The following is a 23,413-nucleotide window of genomic DNA, read 5'->3' as shown; positions in this document are numbered from 1 at the left end:
CATATATTTAAAAAGGCGGGCAATTAATATGAAAGAAAATCCATTAGAACAAAAGAACAAAAAAAAGAAATTAATTCGGCCTCTAGGATGCTTTTGGTTCCTGATGAGAATTTTGCAGCTGTCTTCATGAAATATAAGATTCATGATACAGATGTTTGCAGATGAAATGCAGTCTGTGTAATTGGCAATGAGGAAGAATATGTTAAATTCCATAAAGATAAAGATGGCCTGGTTAACTGGACAAAAAAGTGGCAAGTGGAATTTTTTTTCTAAGTAATGGGTGACATAACTGGCTCAGTGAATGACAATAAATATTGGGGATCTAGAGGAGGAGTGTTATCAAATATATGCTAGTTGAAAGTTGCTTTCCTTTATCAACTGAGACACATTATGAGAGATACAATTTCATAAATTTACAGTTGGAATGCAGTGTGAATATTCTGTGTACTTCTGTCAGCAATTTATAGGAAATGTTATATGTGACTGTACTGGTGAGGGTACAGAAGATGCTTGTAAGATATTAACTGTGATGAAATCCTCAGTGATATAGGTTTTCTTTTGTGGAACATAAGTCAGCTGAAGGAGACCTAAATGATATAATAAATAGTAAGTATTTATTCACTCAGCAGATGAGTTTAAAAATAGGGTCTAGGGTTAAAGTAATTGGTTAGAGTACTGCACTAAGAAGATCCATGGTAGTAAGGGGGGGAGGGTGGTTGAGCACTGCCACTGATAGAAATTTAAAAGATCAAGAAGTTTATTGCAATCAAGGACAAAACACAGTCCTTGATTTGTACTTCCCTAAACTGTCATTCTCTTCACCATCACTGCATTGGGTCTCAACCAAATTCACTTCCAGCAGGTGCATGACATTTGCAGGTTAGCCTACAGGCCGCATATCATTCCAACTTGAAAATATTATTGCAAAGTTCAGGACCTTTAATGCAGAAGTCGTGTAGATGGTGGGACGGCTTTTGTCTGGTGAGTCAATTCCACAGAATTGCAGTAAGAGTTTGGACCATAGTTAAAACAATTTGAGTTTTAATCTCTCCATGGTTGCTGAGGAATTTAAATTTAGGTCTTGGAATAACCATTGGTATTAACAGGAAAAATATAGTATCCATAATAATAATTGTGTAACTCTGGTTCTCAACCTTTTTCTTTCCACTCACATACCACTTTAAGTAATCCCTATGCCATCGATGGTCTGTGATTAGTAAGGGATTGCTTAAGGTGGTATACGAGTAGGAATCATTGCTCTAGACCCAATTGTTATTGAAATATTTTGCTTCAGGAAAATTGTCACTGGCCCATTTCCTTTGGAGTTATGAAACTGTGCACATTACGAGTTAATTAGGTACAATTAAAACAGTGGTTTTCAACCTTTTTCTTTCCACCCACATACCACCTTAAGCAATCCCTCACTAATCACAGAGCACCTATGGCATAGGGAACTTCTAAATGGGTACAAAAAATGTTTAGTGTCCTTTAAGGAAGGGAATCTGGCTTACCCAACCTCTCTTGCTTTTGTGTAACTCCAAAACAATTTGGCTCTCCAATTCAGGGACAATTAATAATAAACATTTGGAGAAAAAACACCTAATATTCCATCTGGGCAGCTCCAACCCTTTGAAATTAACATTGACTTCTCTGTTTTTTGTTAGAAATCCATCCCACCATCTTCCCCATGACTTCTTTCCTCTCTCTCTCTCTCCCTCTTCCCTTTTCCCTCTGTTTTCTTTCACTGAGCAAAAATCAATTCTCACTTTTCCTCTCTTCTATTCTTTTATCATACTAATAACCATCTTTTATCTGTTGGTCTGTACTCCTCCCTCTCCCATTCTCCCCCCCACCCCCGCCACCGCCCCCCAGCCTTTAATTCAGATGCCTGTCTCTTTTTTTGCTCATACTTTGAGGAAGAGCTCAGGCCCGAAACATCAGTTATGCATATTTACCTCCTATGGATGCTGTAAGACTTTGAGATCTTCCAGCAACTTTGTTTTGACTTAATTAGCAAATGCTGGCCGCTTCCATCAGTGACTTTATTTTAAACCTGATCGGTGCTAGTTTATTTAGAATTGCTGATGCTCTGGTCAGGATTTCTTATCTGGAAAAAATCAATTATAATTGATCTAAACAGAAGAAAGGATCTTTTCAATCTTGGTGACTGTCTCTAAGTATTAGCTGTTGATGTCTTTTGGGTAATATATTGATTAAATAAAATTGCAGCTGATGCAAAATGTCATGGTTGTTTACAAAATTTCTGCCAATAAACACAATGTTGTCAGTCACTGAATTAATACAGATAATTTAATGACGTAATGATGTGGATCAGTGAGAATTGTAGAATCATAATTGAATAATATTGAATAATAATTGTAGAATTATTCTTTCTATCCATGCTGCACAAAAATTGGACTATTTCTGCTTTTCTCTTTTCTCTGTCAGTAATCTTGTAAATACAGCTGTTTAAATGTTTATCTCTTTAAATTTAATGAGGATCTTTTGCCTCAACCAGTGAGTTCCAGGATCCAATTAATTCTGATTGAAAATGTTTTTTTCTGGAATATAGAACATTACAGCACAGTACAGGCCCTTTGGCCCATTATGTTGTGCTGATCTATACAAACTTACTTGACAATTTAATCCTTACCTACCTCACACCCATAATCCTCTATTTTTCTAACATCCATGTACCTATGTACATGTATAAGTCCCTATTGTGCCAGACTCGACCATCACCCCTGGCAATGCATTCCAGGCACCCACCACTTTGTGTTTTTTTTTAAAAACTTTGTTGTTTCCCATAAACTTTCTTCCACACTTGTTAAACCGATGTTCTCTGGCATTTGCTATTGTCACCCTGGGGAAATGGTGCTGTCTTTCCATCCTATCTATACTATCTATGCCTCTCATCATCTTGTATTTCTGTCAGGTCATCCCTTAGCCTCTGTCAATCCAAAGAGAAAACTTCTAGCTCTGTCAACCTTGCTTCATTGGATATGTTCATTAATTCCATGCTGTAAAACTCAATCTTTCTAGGTAGTGGTAATCGCCTGAATATTATTGGGGTTTGATTCGAGAGGGATAATATTCCTGAAAGTAGTTTGACTTTGTCAGATTCAAAATGGTCATTCTCCTCATTATGCGGTGTAATTTCTTAGTCCATGATACAGTTTGGAAGCAGGCCCTTTTAGAATGATACTAACAGACGACTTGGCAATTATGAGTTAGAATTTAGGAGAGATATCAAAGTAACTGAACAAAAATGCTCGAGGAACTCAGCAGGTCTTGCATCCATAGGATGTAAAGATATTTAACCAATGTTTCAGGCCTGAGCCCTTCTTCAAGGTACAGTCAGTTTACCTGTTGTGATGAAAGAAGAATTACTCATTTGGATTTGTACCCAAGTTGCAGGTAAAGAGATGACATTGCATTCCTCTGCCAGACACAGGAGTACTTCTGGGTGAGGCTGACCATTATACACAGCAAAGATGATCCCATGTTGTCAATACGTTTATCACTGGAAAGAAATGGGCAGCATAATACTGTAACTGACAGAGACACTGCCTCATAGCATCAGAAACCCTGGTTTGATTCTGATCTCTTGTCTCTGTGAACTTGTAATGTTCTCCTTGTGAATATGAAGGATTTATCAAAGTGCTCCGGTTTGTAAATGGAAACTTTTTAAATGGCTACTGTAAATTATCCCTAATGTGGGAAGAAGAGTGATTTAATCTTGTGGGGGGAGGGGGTTGTGGGGCTTATTAGAATTGAGAATATGGTTTCTGATTCCTTATAGAACTAGGATTGATCTTGGTCTTCTGGATAGATAATACATTTTGAAAGAGATTTTGCTGTGCTGTGATATTACAAAATATGGTGTTTGTTATGCTGTTGTAGTATCTGAAATGACCTCTTCTGTGCTGCTGGTCTGAATCTGCCACACAACAGAAGAATGATCCTTGTCTCTTGTCTCACTTTCCCTTTAGCACCTGCCAATCAACTGCTTCTCCCTCCTCATCTGCCCATCATCCTTCACCCCTCCCTTCCTGGTTCACCAATCACAACTGGTCCCTGTTAGGATATCTCCCCTCAGCACACTCAGCCTTAATGAAGGGTTCTAATATTAATTCTTCTTTTCCCCCAGCAGATTTTTATTTTCCCAACCGATTCCAACATCTGCAGTCTCTTGTCTCACAAGAACTATCCTTGTGATGGCCACTCCTAACAATTTAATTGTGGTTACATGCATTTGCGATATATAAAATCGTAACATTTCTCAGCTAGTTTCAGCAATCTTGTGGCCACTCCTTTTTGACTACATCATTGTATTACCACTACTTGGGTGTCTGCCCTGCTTATGGTCAGTGATAGCAATGGAGGAATGATATTTTTAAATACGATTCTCATGATGTAACTCAGTTGATCTATGAGGCATTAAAGTTCAAAGTTCAAACATTGTCAGAGTACGTCATTGGCATCACATGCAACCCCAAAATTCTACTTTTCCTGTGGGCCAGGCAGAATTTCTACTTGTTGGTAGCTGTAAACTGTACTCAAGAAAAAGAGATATGTATACAAAAGAGAAATGTAAACAAACTGTGGAGTACATTAAAAAAAATTCAATAATAAATAATGTGCAAAGTAAGAATTCTTCAATGAGTCTCTGATTGAGACTGTTGTTTTGGAGTCTGATGGTGGAGGGGTTGCAACTGTTCATAAACCTGGAGGTACAAGTCGTGTGACACCTATACCTATTGCCTGATAACAGCAACAAAAACAGAGCATGTCCTGGGTAATATAGATCCATGTTGATTGCGGTTGCTCTCTCTCGGTAATGTTCTATGTGGATTTTCTTGATGGTGGCGAGAGTTTTGCCTGTGATGTACTGGGCTGTATCAGCTATCTTTTTCAGGCTTTTTGCTCAGAGGTAGTGGTACCCCTATACCAAGCTGTGATGCTGCTGGTCATCATGCTTTCCACTACACCTCTGTTAAGGTTTAAGATATCATACCAAACTTCCACAAGCTCCTTGGGAAGTAGAGGCACTGAAGTTCATTCTTCTTGATGTCATTAGTATGTCAAGTCCAGGAAAGGTCCTTAGAGATAATGACTCCAAAGAATTTAAATTTGTTAACCCGCTCCACTTCTGATTCCCCATTGATCACTGGAATCTACATCTCTGGCTTTACTTTCCTAAAGTCTACAATCAGCTTCTTCATCACTTCTAATTTAGAGAAAACTCCCTGGGATTGTATGAGGAGGACTTTCCTTCATGAGTAAGTGTGCCCTTGTTGTGTTTGGGTCAGGTGCAAGGCTTGCTATTGTGATGAAATATTTGGGAATGTTTTGGGGAGATAAATTGTTAAAATTAGAGTCGGTTGCAAACATACACTTTAAAACAGATCTTATTTGAAATACTGAAGAATTCATATTCAGTGACTTTACAGAAACTATGGAGAATGCTATGCACATTTCACAAGTAGATGCTAATTGAAATGATGTCATGAAATGAATGGACTATTGTTTTGGTAGAACAACCAGAGCCAGGTTGTCTGTTTTGGACCTTTTTGCAAGGCTTTTGACCTCTCTGCAAAGTGCTCACTCAGAGGTAATTGAGAGGTTATTGTTTACCTAAAACAACAGATGGAGCAGAAGACTAACTCCTATTGTTTGGTGGAGAAGGTCAGGGGTTTTGCAAGTGAGAGAGAGAAGGACATGCTGCTGGCAGTTTGAATCTCAGATAGAGAGAGAGAGACAGATAGAGAGACAAATGGAAGTCTTTGACTGTGTGTGACACAGAAAACTGTAACAAGCCAGAAGAAGCTTGTTGGAACTGAAACAGAAGCTCTAGAGTGGCGGATGCCTGTAAGTGCTATCTGTCTGATGTTTCTCTTGGAATAAGCGAATCAGAAAGTAACTCTGATGGCCTGAAAGAAAGAGGTTATCATTTGGAGAACCCTGATGGGCCAAGTTTCATCAGCAAGACATTGAGGTACAATTGTGGTACCTCAATTGTGGAAATCCTGGAGCAACACATATCTCTCTCTGCAAACCTACAAGAACCTTCCTGAGCGGTAAACATTTATACTTGTTAAATTCTGTGCACAGTATAAGAATTGCCTGCAACCAGTGAACTTGGAGAAATGAGAAGTGAGATTGAACAGTGAACCAAAGAACTTTTCTTAAATTTACACACACATTACATACATGTGCGCTTAGAATTAGAAGAGGGTTAAGTTAGGTTAGTTAAGTTAATAGTGATAAGTTAAAGTTTGATTCTGTTTTCATGTTTAAAGATAATTAAAAACAATTTTTGTTTAAGTAACTATTTGACATGTTGAATATCTATTGCTGCTGGGTTTTGGGGTCCTTTTGGCTTGTAACACTATAAAGTAATGTTGAATTTATTATGTTTTATCATAGAGCTTTGGCAGAATAGAGTGATTTGCAAAACAATTTTAGAAGGCAGTTGAGAGTCAACCACATTGCTGAATATCTTTCATCACTTGTTGGCCCGACAGGCAGATTTCCTTCCATAAAAGACATCATTGATATCAGCTGGGTTCTTATATAGCAATCCAATATTTTCATTGGAACATTTACTGATTTGTTTTTAATTTCTGCTTATTGGCAAACTGCATCTAATTGTCTCAGCTGCCATGGTAAGATTTCAACAATTATCTTTCTACTTTTAGTTTAACCCTTTAGAAGAGGGTTGCATGGTTGGCATAGCAGTTAGCTCAACGTCTTTACAGCATTAATGATTGGGTCAGGGGTTCGAATCCTGCGCTGTCTTAAGGAGTTTGTACATTCTCCCCATGTCTATGTGGGTTTTCCCCGGGGTTCCGGTTTCCTCCCACTTTTCAAAACATACCCAAGGTGTAGGTTAATTGGGTGTAAATTGGGCAGCACGGACTCATGGCCCAAAATGGCCTGTTATCGTGCTGTATGTTTAAGTTTAAAATTACGAGAATTAAACTCACTGTTCCTAATGTCTTCAATACACATCAACAAAACTAGTCCAAAAAAAGGCTGAATTTACGTTTGCTTTTATTTTCCCTACTCGCTGATTAGATTGAAAAATCTCAATATAGGTTCATGATACCAATTGTTTCATTAAACAAGATCATTTGGACTGAATCAAGTTGCTGAACCAGCCTCAAAAATTGGTTTCAGCCAATTCATAATTTAACATTTAAACAAGAAAATCTGCACATACCATGGTCAAATGCAATGCACAAAAGTGCTGGGGAATCATGATTCTTGTTCCAGTTTTAATAATACCCTTCAGTTTAGGTCTTGATCTTTTTCAAAGAAAAAATACCACAGGCAACTTTTATTTTAAGAAAATGTAGATATTTCTTTTTAAACATTTTTGCAAACAGGCAAACAGAGATGCTGTAATAAGCCGGGCATCTGACCAGAAGAAAGATCGCTGCATCAGCTTCCAGATTGCTTCTACGCTATACGACCTATTGAGCATTACTTTGAGTAGAAGGGGACAGTATGAAATGCTCTCAGAAGTAAGTATTTAAATTTTTTTAATATATGCGCGATGATGCAGCAGCAGGCTCAGATCAACTTTTTAATCACATTGGGTATGAAGTAAATCACAAAATTCTGTAGACACCGTGATTGAAGTAAAAACACAAAATGTTGAAGTTCAGCAGGTCAAACAGTCCTTTATGAAGCAAAGGGAAAGATATATAACCAACGTCTTGGGCTTGAGTCCTTCATTGAAGTATAAGAAAATGCCGGCAAGCAACCAAAAAAAAAGTAGGAGGGGTGGTGGGAAAGGCAGGAGATGATAGGTGGAGAGAGGAGACAGCAGCAATGAGTGGAGTGGAGGATGGTAGAGCTGTGTGGGGGAAAGAACTGGAAAGACAGTAAAGAGGAGAGGGGAAAGAAAAGGCAAGCAGATTTAATGGAAAGTAGTAAAGTCAGTGTTCATGCCATGTGGCTGGAGGGTGTACAGCCAGAAAATAAGGAGGTGTTCTTCCTATCTGCATGTGGTCAGGGTGGGACAGTACATGAGGCCATGGACAGATGTGAGTGCGGGAGTGTGGCCTGAAATTGAAATAGTTGGCTTGTGGGAGGTCGCTGAGGTTGCGAATGGAGTGGAGTTGCTGAGCGAAGCGATCTCCCAATCTGCAAATTGTCTTCGATGTAGAGAATGACTGGTGTGAGGTTTTTATTGAAAATGTATTTTCAGTAATAATGATTAAGGATAGGGTAAGGGATTTGGACAGAATACAATGTTTGTGAGTAGAACAAAATTAAAAGTTTAGATTGGAGAAGTAACTCTATTTGGTATCTTTAGGTTCTCTTTCTCCCATACACACACACACACACACACACACACACACACACACACACACACACACACACACACACACACACACACACACTCACTCTCTTAGTCCATTGTTAACTGCTGTTTCACAAAACAGGGTGCTTCTAGCTTGAATATAAACGTCACCTGTTTTGAATGATATTCTTCCATACAGAGCCTTGTCATAATTTCTGGTAAGGCATGTTGGCTTTGTGGTAATATTATTGGACTAGCAGTCAAAGTTGTCGATCACTGATCTCCAGAGAGTGCATTTCATCAGTGCTTTGTAAACATGATGTCATGACTCAATATTCTATGCCCTTACCTATGAAGACAAGCATGCCATATGCTTTTTTTTTTTCCCCCACTGCATTACTCTTTCAGGGAACTATAGATTTGAACCCCAAGTTTCTTCTGTTCATTAACTTTCCTGAGCTCACTAACATCCCTGAGCTCTATGCCTATTTCACTTTCTAAAATGAATAAAAAGGTTGGGGGGGGGGTGTTTCCATGGCCTCATCTACTGTTAAATCAAGACCACCCACAAATTTGAGCAACAACAGTGGCATCTGGCCTCACCAATATTGAAGTCAGTACACCAGACCACAACTGCGTCTTGTCTGTGAGTTTGACAGTGAAGTTGAAGTTATTGTGGAGTGAATGGAGAACAGTGAGTATGGGAGGGCCAAGGATGAGTGAGGTGGAGAAGTTCATGCACTTAATGTTTCATTGGCATTTGGAGATGAAAAGGTTGAGAGTAGGAAACTTGGTGGAGATGTTGTCAAGGAGGAGAAAGGATGTGGAGATGCGAAGCTGCAAAAAGATACTTATTCAGTGAGAATAGGGTGAAGAACAAATGTCTGCAGATTCTGTGATTGTTGTTAAAAGCATAAAAATGCTGGAGGATCTCAACAGGTCTCACAGCGCCAAAGAGGTAAAGAGGTGGCATAGTTAGCGTACCAGTTAGTGCAATTCCTTTACAGTGCGCTGTCTGTAAGGAATTTGTATGTTCTCCCCGTGTCTTCATGGGCTTTCCCCGGGAGCTCTGGTTTCCTCCCATTTTTTGAAACGTACTGGGAGTGTAGGTTAATTGGGCATAAATTGGGGAGCACAGACTCATGGACTGAAATGGCTTGTTACGTGCTCCATGTCTAAATTTTGTTATGTAATAGACCAGTAGCAATAGAAATTTACCAGACAATGGTATCCAAAAACAATAATTGTTATTAATAACATAATAACGTAACACTTCTCACTTAACTCTAAAGTTAAATCTAACTAAACCCCATTATGAGCAAATATACGTGCGTGTGTCAAAATCCAAAACCATTACAATTTAGGCCTAATTCTGAAGAGATTATTTTAAACTTCAGCAGTTTATTTTGAAACTCATATTCTTTAAATTCTTGCTCAAAAGTAATTATGGAGTAGCTGCGAGATATCAAACTCTTGTAGAGTTGTTTTCAGAGAATTGTTCCTTCATATGAATGATTTACCTCTCTTGCATGGAGGTTTCAGAACTTGTGTTTTCTTCCTGATGATTTCACATCATGAGTCCGATGAAGTAACCATTATAATGGCTATGATCCAGAAACAAGAATGATCTTGGTTTCTTTACCTCGAATTGGGTCATTCACAAGTGGCTATTTAAAATGCCACTGCAGCACTGCTCTCTCTCTTGACCAAGAGAAGCAGCAAAGTGGCCATCCTTTCTGGAGCCACTATCAGTCTGTATTACACCATTTCTGACTGTAGATGTTTTTGGTTCAGTAGTATTAACAATGCCTCTTGAAGTGGCGTAATCACCTGACGTGACTGGCTTCTGTTTGAAATTTATCTTTTCCAAAAGTCTGAGTTAATATGGTTCCAAGTTGTCTGCTGACCACAAGCAAAAGCCTGCTTTGTTTAAACAGATGCCATCTGAGTTTCCATTCTAACAACATAGGTAAGCAACAAAAGAGTCTTTTAGTTAATTAGATATCCTCCTTCAGCAACCCCATTGTCCGAGATATTTTAATGAACAAACACTTCTAGTTGTTTACCAGACTTTGCAACTCTAAAAATGGCTTCTCTCTGAGTGTAATTGTGTGTCTGTAAATGTGATCCTGTCCACTCATGAAGCCTTTACTAAGAAATATATAAGTAAAGATTAATAATAAATTCCATCACAATTTAAACATTTAAATTGAAATGTATAAGCAATGTTTTGAGCCTCAGCCCTTCATTAAGATATCAAGTTCAGCAACAGATTTATGAAACAACATAAAGGCTTTGTGTGACTGTTGGGCATTTTTTTAATAAATTAGTGGAACTACAATAATAATCATGAAATAAGCCAAGTGCCATAGTTATATTGCCATTCCATAAATTATTCCACATGTGGAAGTGTGCATTTCAATGGTAGTGTTGTGTAGTCAAGAACGAATTGAATCTTCTTCAGCTTACTATAAATATTCTTACAGCTGATATAATATTCAGGACTCATAGACATTATGAAAAATGTGTTCCTGTGTAGACGAAGTATTAATAGTAAATTTTGCTAGATTTGATTAATAGTTTGTGAATGTTCTTCTCAGTCATCTACAATATTAGATCATAAGACATCAGAGCAACCTATTCAGCCTATCGAGTCTGCCCTGCCATTTAGTCAGGACCTGATCCATTTTCCTACTCAGCCCCATTGTCTGGCCTTCTCCCCATAACCTTTGATGCCCTGGCTAATCAAGAACCTATCAATCTCTGCCTTAAATATACCCAAAAACTTGGCCTCCACAACTGTCTGTGGCAAGAAATTCCACAGATTTATCACTCTGGCAAAATAAATTCCTCCTCATCTCTGTTCTAAGTGGACTCCTTTCAATCCTGAACTTGTGCTTTCTTGTCTTATACTCTCCCACCATAGGAAACAACTTTTCTACATCTACTCTGTCCATGCTTTTGAATGCTAATATTATTATTAGTATAATTTCCATTACCATCCAAATGATTATCCTTTGGAATAGATTTACTTTGATTAGAGAAAATATGTAACTTAATATCTCAACTTGTTATGTGTGTAGAATATTTACAGTGACAAATGCAACTCCATAAGCCTTGGCCATGAAGTTAAACAGATCCCCAATAAACTTACGAAATCTTAGAATTATTGTGTCCAGAGTTGAAAAAAGAATCTTAATTCGATTACCCAATAACTGTTCTGCATTTCCTGGCCACTGCTAAAGCGAGCTTAATGAATTTTAATTGATATTTTAACAACCTCATTTTAGGTCTTTCGCCTCTAAATTCCCCAGTAAAAATAATTCTGGTGCCTGAGGGTATTGAATTATAGAAACTTTTTTCCAGGAAATTACCCAAATCTTCTTAGAAAGGCCTCACTTCAGGGCATGGCCAGATTGAAAGCAAGAAAGTACCTATTTCTTGACCACATCAAAAACATTAGTCTGGTATTTCTGATTTCAATTTATGTAATTTTTGTGGAGTAATGTATAGCTGATGCAAGAAGTTTATTGCACAAGCTGATAACTTGCATTAATCGTGTTAATCATGCTTTCCGCACCAGCAAAATGGATCAATTTCTATGTCCAAATCTGATTCCCACCTTTGACTTGTTTAGGGGTTCCTGCCTTTGTAAGGAATATATTTTTGAAATAAATTTTTCTGTGCTCCCCTTTTGAACCAGTCTCTATTTCGCTCCACTAGTGCTGGACCCAATTTGTCCCTTAAATAAGATATTACCATATTACCTGAAGATAGCAGAAAAAAGATGTTTTTAAAACTCCACATTTATTCCTAATTTTCTCCAATGTCATAAATTCTCGCTGCTCATAACAATCCTTAATACACTTGACCCCTCTCTGGGACCAGGATTTTATTATCATTCATTAATGGACTTAACATATTTTGAGCCAGGGTTATTTTAGGTGAAAGAACCCACCACCCCCCCACCCCCACGCACACACTGTACCCAATTTGACTATTAAAATACTTTAATAGTAGGGCTTCTTTATGGCTAGATGATAATTTAGAATTCCATTTATATATATCAGGTTTTCTGCTATCCTCTCACCAACCTTATACAACTCCAATTTTTACCCATGGAGACTTATCTCCTCCTTCAAAGAGGGAGGTGAAAAACTTCAATTGGGTTGCCCAAAAATATTTTTTGAAATCATCCCAATTCTGAATTCCAAGTTAATTTATCTACAGAGACACAGAAATTTCCTGATGCATTTATTAAAGGTTTGAAAGAATCTCTGAGGTATAGGCACAGGCAAATTTAAGAAAAAATATTGTATTCTAGGCAGCACATTCATTTTAATACAGTTGACCCTTCCAACCAAAGTTATTGGAAGGGTCACCCATTTATTAACTTCATTCTCAATTTTCCAAAGCAAGGGAAGATAATTCAACTTGTATAAATTATGCAGGTTGTTATCTACCTTAATACCTAAATATTTAATCCCATTAAGCATCCACTTAAATTGAGAATTTCTCTTAATTTGTTCATAATTCCCACCCATAAGTGGCATAGCTTCACTCTTGTCCCAATTGACTTCATAACCTGATATATTCCCAAGATCTTCCAATTTGGATTGCAATTTTAGTAATGAGTTAACTGGTTCTGTCAGATATATTAGAACTCATCAGCAAATAAATTGATTTTATGTTCTTCCTGATTGATCCTGAAGCATTTCTGTCTAAATCTAGATGGATGGATTCTGCTAATGGTTCAATAGCCAGGAGGAAATGAGCTGGAGATAGTGGCCAACCTTGTCTCTACTAGATCTGGACAGTGGGAATGGTGATGAAAATTTGACTATTAGTTATTGCTTTAGCTTTAGGCTCAGAGCTCTAACCCAGTTAATAAATGTTTGTCCCCGTCCAAATTTTTCCATCTCTTTGAATAAAAAGTCCCATTCCAGTCATCAAAGGCTTTCTCCGCATCTAGAGCCATGGCAACATTCAAGTCATCTCTTGTTTGCGCCAGATGTATAATACTGAGCAATCTGCATACATTGTCTGCCGATTATCTCCCCTGCACAAAGCCAGTTTGATTAATTTAGGCAAATAAGTTGCCAATCTATTTGCCAAGGTTTTGGCAATAATCTTATCGTCTGTGTTCAAAAGCGATATAGGCCTGTAAAATGACAAATTTCAATAGATATCTATCTTTTTTGGGAATCACTCAGCTCCAAAGACAGTGTTAAATTTAAAATAATATATTTTTATTATTAATTACCAATAATATAACACCTTATCTAACAACCCCCAACTATGTGCAAATATATATATGTGTGTGAGTGAGAGAGAGAGAGAGAGAGAGTGTGTGTGTGTATATATATGTATGTGTATGTATATATATATATATATATATATATAAATACCCCAAGCCATTACAGCTTAGGCTCAATTCTGGAACATCAGTTCGAAATTCAGTCTCATAAATCAAGTGTTGACATGAAGACTCTTAAATTGATCAAACAAGTAATCATGGAGTAAGTGGGAGAGATCGGGGTGATAGACTGATAGACTTTTGTAAAGTCACAAAATCCTTGTCAAGATACTTCCAAAGAAATGTCTTTTTCAAACGAGTGGCAATCAAAACTCCCCTTTTCTTTGTGTAGGGAACATGAAGCGAATGATTTGTGGGTCAGCTGAAATTACCCTTACAATGGTCATTCCTCTGCTTCTAGAACCCCTTCGTGGGTCATCCAAAATGGCTGTCACAATGGTCACGATCCAAATGCAGTATTTCTCTGCTTCCTTTAATGGGTCAGTTGTTCAAAGTAACCTTCCCTTTTGGTCACTAATCCCCCTTCCAAAGTAACTATTTCTTTGGCCACAGTGGGGTATATTCATTCTCCTTACAGAGAGAAATCAGATGAGGCCACTTCAGCACAGTATCCCTTCAAAAGTACTGCTTCCTTAAAATGTTCCCTGATCAAACTGTATATTGTTTCCTTAACATGCTGGTCACATGGTCTCTGCACCTGTGTTCCTGGCACACTTCCTCTCTCTTCAGAATAGTGAATTTGAGTACACCCTGTCCCCAGCCTGTCAGTGCACAATCAATCTCCAAAGCTTGCAGTTGATTTGTTCTCTTAAAGTGACAGTCCCACTGAAATGAAAATGAACTGGGAGGCACTTTATGCCTCTACAAATAAAATCCAAAATTTTCCTTATTGATGCTTCAAACTATACTTGCATTTGAGAGAGAAAGATAAATCCACACAACTGATGCCTCAGTTGTCAAAGTCAAGATAGTATCCAAGATTTTTAAAAATGTGTTCATGGGATATAGATGTTGTTGGAAGTGGCAGCATTCATTATATTTCTAAATTCAGCAGTACTACCATTTTTGTGGGTTGAGTTTCATATAGGGCCAGGGATAAAGAAGGATGAACCAGGTGAGATTTTAACTACAATATAATAGCTTCATTGTTACCATTACTGAGCTAGCATTTCTAAATTCAGATTCATTTGATTGAATTAATGTTAAACAGGGGTCTATTCTTACTGCTAATTAAGTTTTAAAAAAAAAACTATGCCCACCTCTTAACTCTACATTGAGCCAATAATGAGCTCCTGGAAGAATTTGACAGTCCGAGCAGCATCCAAGGATAGAAATGGTCAGTCAACATTTTTGGATCAGGATAAAGGGTCATGACCCTTAGCACTGAGTGACCATTGCTCTCCATTGATGCTACCTGACTCGCTGAGTTTCTCCAGCAGTTAATTGTTTGCTCAAGATTTGGTGTTTCCTTTTTTTTGTATTTGCCATTGACAACTGAATAGGAGATTATTTGAGACAGTCCAAGTTACATTTCAAACATAGAACTCTGTTTCTTGTAACTTCATCGCTAGACTACTACACTTGATATTAGCATGCTTGGGCTAACCAATGGAAAATCAGCATAAACTTGCTCTCCAAATCACTGTATGGTGATACCTTCAAGAAAGGGTGACAACAGGTTTTTGTTGCCCTATAGATGAAAAGGCTAACAACTGAACAGTCGGTGAGGTATAGAATGTTGCAGCACCCTTCAGCCTTGTGCAAGGAAAGCCAACAGAATTGATGACTTTATTGGAAAATTGAGGAAGATTGCTTTGGCGAGGAATACATTGTTTAAAATACATTTAAATATATGTATATCATTGCTGGGCTTCATGCTAGTATATAACAACATAGTAAGTAATGCTCAGCAGTCTCATTTCTTAATTGTACATTCTCGCCATGTCTGCTTGGGTTTCCATTGGACACTACGGTTTCCTCCCACCGTTCAAAATGTACTGGGAGTAGTAGGTCCATTGGGTGTAATTGGGTGGCATGGGCTCATGGGCCGAAATGGCTGTTATTGTGTGTAGTGAACTGGAATTCACTGTCTATGTGTAGAGTAGACGGCCGACCCCTCCTCTTGGCTCTGCCCCCAGTCAGTCCTGATGTAAACCCTGTTTTCCTGCCTTACCCCAGATTCACCTGAGGACCTCTGTAAATACTGGCTGTTAGTTATAAGTTAATAAAAGTGTATTTGTGCACGTTACAAGACTCCAAGTACTATTGATCACGTTACAATTTTATTAACTTACTTTTGAAGACAGGATGGAAGCCCTGTTGAAAGCAGGCATGTTCCAGGTCGACCCTCTGTCCCCAGAGGAATTCACCTACTGGTTGGAGTGCTTCCAGTCCTATACAACGGCACCCAAGAAGTCTTCCACTCCGATGGCCTCCAGAGATCGTCCCTCCTCTCTCGAGTCGGCCCCAAGAGATACACGGTCATCAGGAACTGTGCGACATACGAGACAGCCATCGAAGTCCTTAAGGCCCACTACATGAGGCTCCAGAATTATGTACTGGTGAGACACCGACTCTAACAATGACCGTATGAATTGCTGGACGACTATGTTCTGGAACTATGGATCCTGACAAGAAAGTGCCACTACGAGGTGGTCTCAGCCCACTTGAGGGAGGAAGAACAAGTTTGAGATACTCTTGTGGCTGGAGTGAGTTTGAGGTACATGAGGTAGTGACTGTTGGAGTTGGGGAAGAAAGACCTTGCCAGTACCCTCGACCTTGTGAAATCCCTCCAACAGGCCCAACTGGGAATGGCCACCTCACTAACAAAAGCAACATCTTCTCGGAAAGCCAACCCTATGGAGCACAGCTGTACCATGAACCGACTACCATGGCCACACGTGACTGAGAGTGCAACTTCTGTGGACAAGCCAAAAACCTCCACGCCAGATGCCCTACGAGAGACTGTGTGTTCTGGGTGCGGTAAGAGGAGACACTGGCGAAGGTCTGTCGGACAAAGGGGAACCCCAGAGAGGCTACCGGGTATGCGGCCCCCGAACAGTTGTACACACTGTGCCCAAACCCAGAGACGTAGACCGCCGCACCTCAATGCTGCTCGTCACTGCCATCTTGCTGAGCCTCGTGGTGAGAACCGCTACCAGAAATGGTGGGCATCTTGCCACTCCTCATGGTTGATGCCACCTCTCCGGCCTTCGGATCAAGACGATAGCAGCAGAGGGAGCAATGCAGCCTCTGAACCGCTGGCACCAATCATACTCAACAAAGCAAATCCCCACCAGCTGAGTAACTCGACGATGGAGATGAGGGTAAATGGACATCTGATGAACTGTTTAATAGACACTGGCTCAATGGAGTGCTTTATAAACTCTACGACCACTTGGCAGCACAAATTAAAGGTCTACTTCATGGACTACCATATCTATCTAGTGTCTCAATTGTTTTCGGTGACTATTCAGGGGGTAAAAGGGGGTAATTTTGTCAGTTCCGACTGTATGTATTGTTGGGCCTTGACTTCCTGTGTCACCTTAAAAGCATTACCAGGGAGTAGTCAGGCCCACTTCCCCCAGTCACACTGAGGAACAGAAGGTCCCAAAACCCAGACACTACACGAGGTCCACCGCCTCTTAAAATTCATCAAGCATTGCTGGCTAAAGCCCAGGTGGCTTTTAACTACATCAGGGCGACATCGCAAAAGCTACCATGTATTAGGTGGACAAAACTGTATCATTCCAGGTGGAGAGCGATGCCTCTGATCTAGCTCTGGCCACGATCCTTAACCAGGTTGGCAGGCCGATAGCTTTCTTTTCCTGCACTCTATAAAGCCATGAACCTTGAAACCCGTCTGTGGAAAAAGAGATTCAGGCCATTGTGGAGGCCATCAGGCACGAGAGGCATTGGCAGGAAATTCACTCCGCTCACTGATCAGCAACCTGTAGCATTCATGTTTAATAATACGAATAGGGGTAAAATAAAGAATGATAAGATTGGGAGGTGGAGGATCGAACCAAAGAAAGCAAGTGAAGGAGGAGGCAGAAGAACAATATCAACAGGCTCATTTACAGGACGAAACTGTGCAGCTAAAGGTACCTGAAGTTAAGGAGCAAGGTATAAGCAGGAAAATGATGAACCAGTTTCAAACAATGAGCCAGAAAATGAATTTACAATATGCGTCTTTTAGGCGTGATGTTCATACTCAAAGGAAAAATGAAAATAATTGAGGAAATGAAGAGATATTTCAGTGGTCGATGAAGTTAAAACGCAAGTCAAAAAGTTGTGGAAAATTGACCAGAATATCATGATGAAGTGGATCAATGTAAAGATGTGGTCATTAAGTTGGAAGATTCATTTATGGCCTGGAGAGTCAAGAAGAAAGAACTTTTACAAAAATTGAAACGTTAGAGAATCATAGTTGAAATAACATGAAGATTATTTAAAGGGTGAAAAACTATAGCATGCTGTTGTGCAGAGGGACTTGGGAGTGCTTGTGCATGAATCGCAAAAAGTTAGCTTGTAGGTGCAGCAGGTTATTAAGAAGGCAAATGAAATGTTGGCCTTCATCGCTAGAGGAATTGAATTCAGGAGTAGGGAGATAATGTTGCAACTGTATAAGGTACTGGTGAGACCGCACCGGGAGTACTGTGTCCAGTTCTGGTCTCCATATTTGAGGAAGGATATACTGGCTTTGGAGATGGTCCAGAGGAGGTTTTCTAGGTTGATCCCTGGGATGAAGGGGTTGATTTATGATGAAAGATTAAATCATCTAGGATTGTATTCGCTTGAGTTCAGAAGAATGAGAGGAGATCTTATAGAAACATATAGGATTATGAAGGGTATGGATAGGATAGATGTAGGAAGGTTTTTTGAGCTGGCTGAGGAAACTAAAACGAGAGAACACAGTCTCAAGATTCATGGAACTAGATTTAGGACAGAGATTATGAAAAATAGTTTTTCCCAGAGAGTAGTGAATGTTTGGAATTCTCTAACCAGGGAAGTGGTTGAGGCTGCTTCATTAAACATATTTAAAATTCGGTTAGATAAATTTTTACATGATAGAGGAATTAGGGGATATGGGGAGAAGGCAGGTGGGTGGAGTTAGGTCATAAATTAGATCAGCCATGATCGTATTGAATGGCGGAGCAGGCTCGATGGGCCATTTTTGGCCTACTCCTGTTCCTACTTCCTATGTTCCTATTTTGAAGATCCCAATTCAGTGCAATTTTTTTTGAAAATGGATCCCGGAGATTTTGTGACCTGAGAATTTCCTGAATAGACTTGAATTAGAGCACATAAGATGCTTAGAAAGAAACCATTGCTGGGTCAATCACTGCGCTCAGTTTTGATTAGATGTCTTCCTTACCAAGATAAGGAGACTATTTTGAGAGTAGCAGTTCGGAAAAGCTTGTCAATTTCTAGGTGCTTTGATAGTGGCTGATAAAGAAGTATTTTTTTATGCAGACCTCCATGTGAATGTGGTGAAAAGAGGAAAATAATTTAATTCTGCAATATCTGTGCTTTTGAAAAAGGGATACAAGTTTTTGTCACTGCAATACTTTGTGTTGTTTGGAAATAATCAGGCAAAATTCTTTCATGATGAAATGGAAGCTTTAGAATTTGAAAATTCTCTTCCATATAATAAAATGGATCAACAAGTTGATTTATTAACAGCAGATATTCCACAAATAGAGAAGATGCAAATATCAGATAAGAAGTTACAGCAAGAAATTGCTTGCTTTGATAATGATAACCAAGTTAAAAGAGTGCTCGAAGCATCTGCCTTTACTTGAAGATGATAATGGCTATTTGGAAATTGTATGGTTTTTTTTCTCTCTAGGAGAGGCGGGTTTTTTTCCTTCTCCTTCCCTAGCTGTGTGCCACCTAGTGGCGAGAGTCACTTCCCGCATGATTGAGGGTGGTAGTACTGGTCTTTTTTTTAAAGTACTTTTTTCTATTTCTTAACTTTCCTTCCTTTTTCTTGATGGAGATGCGCCAGGTGCAGCTAATGATTTTGCAATGTGGGAGGCAGAGGGGAGTTATGAATTATTTGAATTTAGTATAACTTTGAATTTTTTTTAACTTATAATGTTAATGGGCTTAATACTTTTTTTTTACTTTGGCTTGGCTTCGCGGACGAAGATTTATGGAGGGGGTAAAAGTCCACGTCAGCTGCAGGCTCGTTTGTGGCTGACAAGTCCGTTGCGGGACAGGGAGACACGGTTGCAGCGGCTGCAGGGGAAAATTGGTTGGTTGGGGTTGGGTGTTGGGTTTTTCCTCCTTTGCCTTTTGTCAGTGAGGTGGGCTCTGCGGTCTTCTTCAAAGGAGGTTGCTGCCCGCCAAACTGTGAGGCGCCAAGATGCACGGTTTGAGGCGTTATCAGCCCACTGGCGGTGGTCAATGTGGCAGGCACCAAGAGATTTCTTTAGGCAGTCCTTGTACCTTTTCTTTGGTGCACCTCTGTCACGGTGGCCAGTGGAGAGCTTGCCATATAACACGATCTTGGGAAGGCGAAGGTCCTCCATTCTGGAGACGCGACCCACCCAGCGCAGCTGGATCTTCAGCAGCGTGGACTCGATGCTGTTGACCTCTGCCATCTCGAGTAGTTCGACGTTAGGGATGAAAGCGCTCCAATGGATGTTGAGGATGGAGCGTAGACAACGCTGGTGGAAGCGTTCTAGGAGCCGTAGGTGATGCCGGTAGAGGACCCATGATTCGGAGCCGAACAGGAGTGTGGGTATGACAACGGCTCTGTTTACGCTTATCTTTGTGAGGTTTTTCAGTTGGTTGTTTTTCCAGACTCTTTTGTGTATTCTTCCAAAGGCGCTATTTGCCTTGGCGAGTCTGTTGTCTATCTCATTGTCGATCCTTGCATCTGATGAAATGGTGCAGCCGAGATAGGTAAACTGGTTGACTGTTTTGAGTTTTGTGTGCCCGATGGAGATATGGGGGGGCTGGTAGTCATGGTGGGGAGCTGGCTGATGGAGGACCTCAGTTTTCTTCAGGCTGACTTCCAGGCCAAACATTTTGGCAGTTTCCGCAAAGCAGGACGTCAAGCGCTGAAGAGCTGGCTCTGAATGGGCAACTAAAGCGGCATCGTCTGCAAAGAGTAGTTCACGGACAAGTTTCTCTTGTGTCTTGGTGTGAGCTTGCAGGCGCCTCAGATTGAAGAGACTGCCATCCGTGCGGTACCGGATGTAAACACCGTCTTCATTGTTGAGGTCTTTCATGGCTTGTTTCAGCATCATGCTGAAGAAGATAGTAAAGAGGGTTGGTGCGAGAACACAGCCTTGCTTCACGCCATTGTTAATGGAGAAGGGTTCAGAGAGCTCATTGCTGTATCTGACCCGACCTTGTTGGTTTTCGTGCAGTTGAATAATCATGTTGAGGAACTTTGGGGGACATCCGATGTGCTCTAGTATTTGCCAAAGCCCTTTCCTGCTCACGTTGTCGAAGGCTTTGGTGAGGTCAACAAAGGTGATGTAGAGTTCTTTGTTTTGTTCTCTGCACTTTTCTTGGAGCTGTCTGAGGGCAAAGACCATGTCAGTAGTTCCTCTGTTTGCGCGAAAGCCGCACTGTGATTCTGGGAGAATATTCTCGGCGACACTAGGTATTATTCTATTTAGTAGAATCCTAGCGAAGATTTTGCCTGCAATGGAGAGCAACGTGATTCCCCTGTAGTTTGAGCAGTCTGATTTCTCGCCTTTGTTTTTGTACAGGGTGATGATGGTGGCATCACGAAGATCCTGAGGCAGTTTTCCTTGGTCCCAACAAAGCTTGAAAAACTCATGCAGTTTGGCATGCAGGGTTTTTGCCGCCAGCCTTCCAGACCTCTGGGGGGATTCCATCCATACCTGCTGCTTTGCCACTTTTCAGTTGTTCGATTGCCTTATATGTCTCATCCAGGGTGAGAACCTCATCCAGCTCTAGCCTTAGGGGCTGTTGAGGGAGCTGGAGCAGGGCGGAATCTTGGACTGAGCGGTTGGCACAATTAAAAGAAAGAGGGTGCTATTTTATTTGAAAAAAAATTGGAGTTAATATTGCTTTTCTACAGGAAACTCATTTATCTGAGAAGGAACATCAAAATTGAAAAGAGATTGGGTTGGATAAGTGGTAATTCAACTTTTAACTCTAGAGCGAGAGGTGTGCAAATTATTTTAAGAAAACGTTACCAGTTAAAATTCCTAACATGATTATTGATTCTGTGGGAAGATTTGTTTTAGTATATTGTCAAATTTATTCTGAGAATTGGACTTCGATGAATATTTATGCAACAAATATAGATTATAAAGGATTCATTAGAGATACTTTTATGTATTTACCTGAGGCATATGAAAAAATAATGGTAGGAGGGGATTTTAATTGTTGTCTCGATCCAATTTTGGATAAAATGATGAAATCAGTTACTCAAGCTAAAGCAGCAAAGGCAATTTTGAATGTAATGAAAGATTTGAATTTAATAGATATTTAGAGGAGATTAAATCCTAAAGAAAGGGACTATTCTTTTTATTTTCATGGGCATGATTCTTATTCTAGGATAGATTTATTTTTAGTTTTGCAAGGAAATGTTATGGAAGTGGATTATAAGGCTAGAATTTTATCTGATCATTCTCTTTTAATGACATTTGTTTTTTGAAAAGGAACAAAAGGTTAATAAATGGTGATTAAATGGACATTGTTGAAATGGACATTTTTCTGTGATTTTATAAGAAAATATTCAGGAATATTTAGAATTAAACTTTAATTCCGTTGTTGACAGATTTATTGTGTGGGACGCATTAAAGGCATATTTTAGAAGACATAAGTTTTACATCGAAAATTTAAAAAGACTATATGAAAGATGTTGATCAGTTAGAAAGGGAAATATTAGATTTTGAAAAGGAACTACAGAAGAAGGCTACAGATGAGAAAAGAAAGGAATTAATAAAGAAAAAGTTTCATTTTAATATGATTCAGACATATAGAACTGAAAAATTAAAAGAAAGAACAAAGCAAAGATATTACGAATTAGGAGAAAGAGCTCATAAAGTTTTAGCTTGGCAGTTAAAAACAGAGAAAAAGTCTAGAATAATTAATGCTGTTAGGAAAAGTTCAAAGACAATTACTTATAATTTTAGAGAAATTAATGATTTATCTGAAGTTTTTATTCTGACTTGTATAAATCAGAATTTATCCGATATGAAGCTAAGATTGATAAATTTTTATCTCAAATAAATTTGTCTAGTTTGAGATATCAAGATCGGAGAAATTCAGATGCTCCTTTTACAATAAGAGAAGTTAATGAAGTGCTTAGATCATTACCAAATGGTAAATCACCATTTATGGAGGTGTTAATACAAGTGATAGAATTCCATTCTTTATCGGAATCTTTTTCAACTGCGATAATTACTGTTATACCAAAGAAAGAATCCTGCATCTTATCAACCAATATTTTTATTAACTGTGGATTTAGCAAATAGATTAAATATTTACTTAACTTAATTCATATGGATCAAACAGGATTTTTAAAAAAAATATATTTTGCTGATAACATTTCAAGATCTTGGACGGAGCAGTTCTTGTACCACACAGTAATGCACCCCAATAAAATACTTTCAGCAGTTTCCTTGTAGAATTTGTTGCTGGTTGCTGGGAGATATGCCCAATTTTCTTAGGCTTCTGAAAAAATGGAGATATTGATGCACTCTCTAAGCCGTGATATCGACTTGAGTGGACCAGGACAAGTCAGTTTTTTTTGTGAATAAAATAAGCATCTTGCGTTCTTATTTTAA

At 39.1% G+C, this 23,413-nt stretch overlaps 1 protein-coding gene across 5 annotated transcripts in view; it reads left to right on the top strand.

Moving 5' to 3' along the window:
- The window catches only part of LOC138760457 (tetratricopeptide repeat protein 7A-like), a 402,683-nt gene that overhangs the window by 89,642 nt on the left and 289,628 nt on the right, over positions 1 to 23,413 (top strand). For all 5 annotated transcript variants that reach the window (XM_069931051.1, XM_069931050.1, XM_069931054.1 and 2 more), the window contains one exon: positions 7,392 to 7,529. In XM_069931051.1, the coding sequence (XP_069787152.1) occupies positions 7,392 to 7,529 (138 nt within the window). The remainder of the gene's footprint in view (positions 1 to 7,391; positions 7,530 to 23,413) is intronic.

This window comes from Narcine bancroftii, chromosome 4, assembly GCF_036971445.1.
Source record: "Narcine bancroftii isolate sNarBan1 chromosome 4, sNarBan1.hap1, whole genome shotgun sequence".
Lineage (NCBI taxonomy): Eukaryota > Metazoa > Chordata > Chondrichthyes > Torpediniformes > Narcinidae > Narcine > Narcine bancroftii.
Note: the sequence above shows the minus strand (reverse complement) of the source record. Positions and strands in the feature narration are given on the sequence as shown.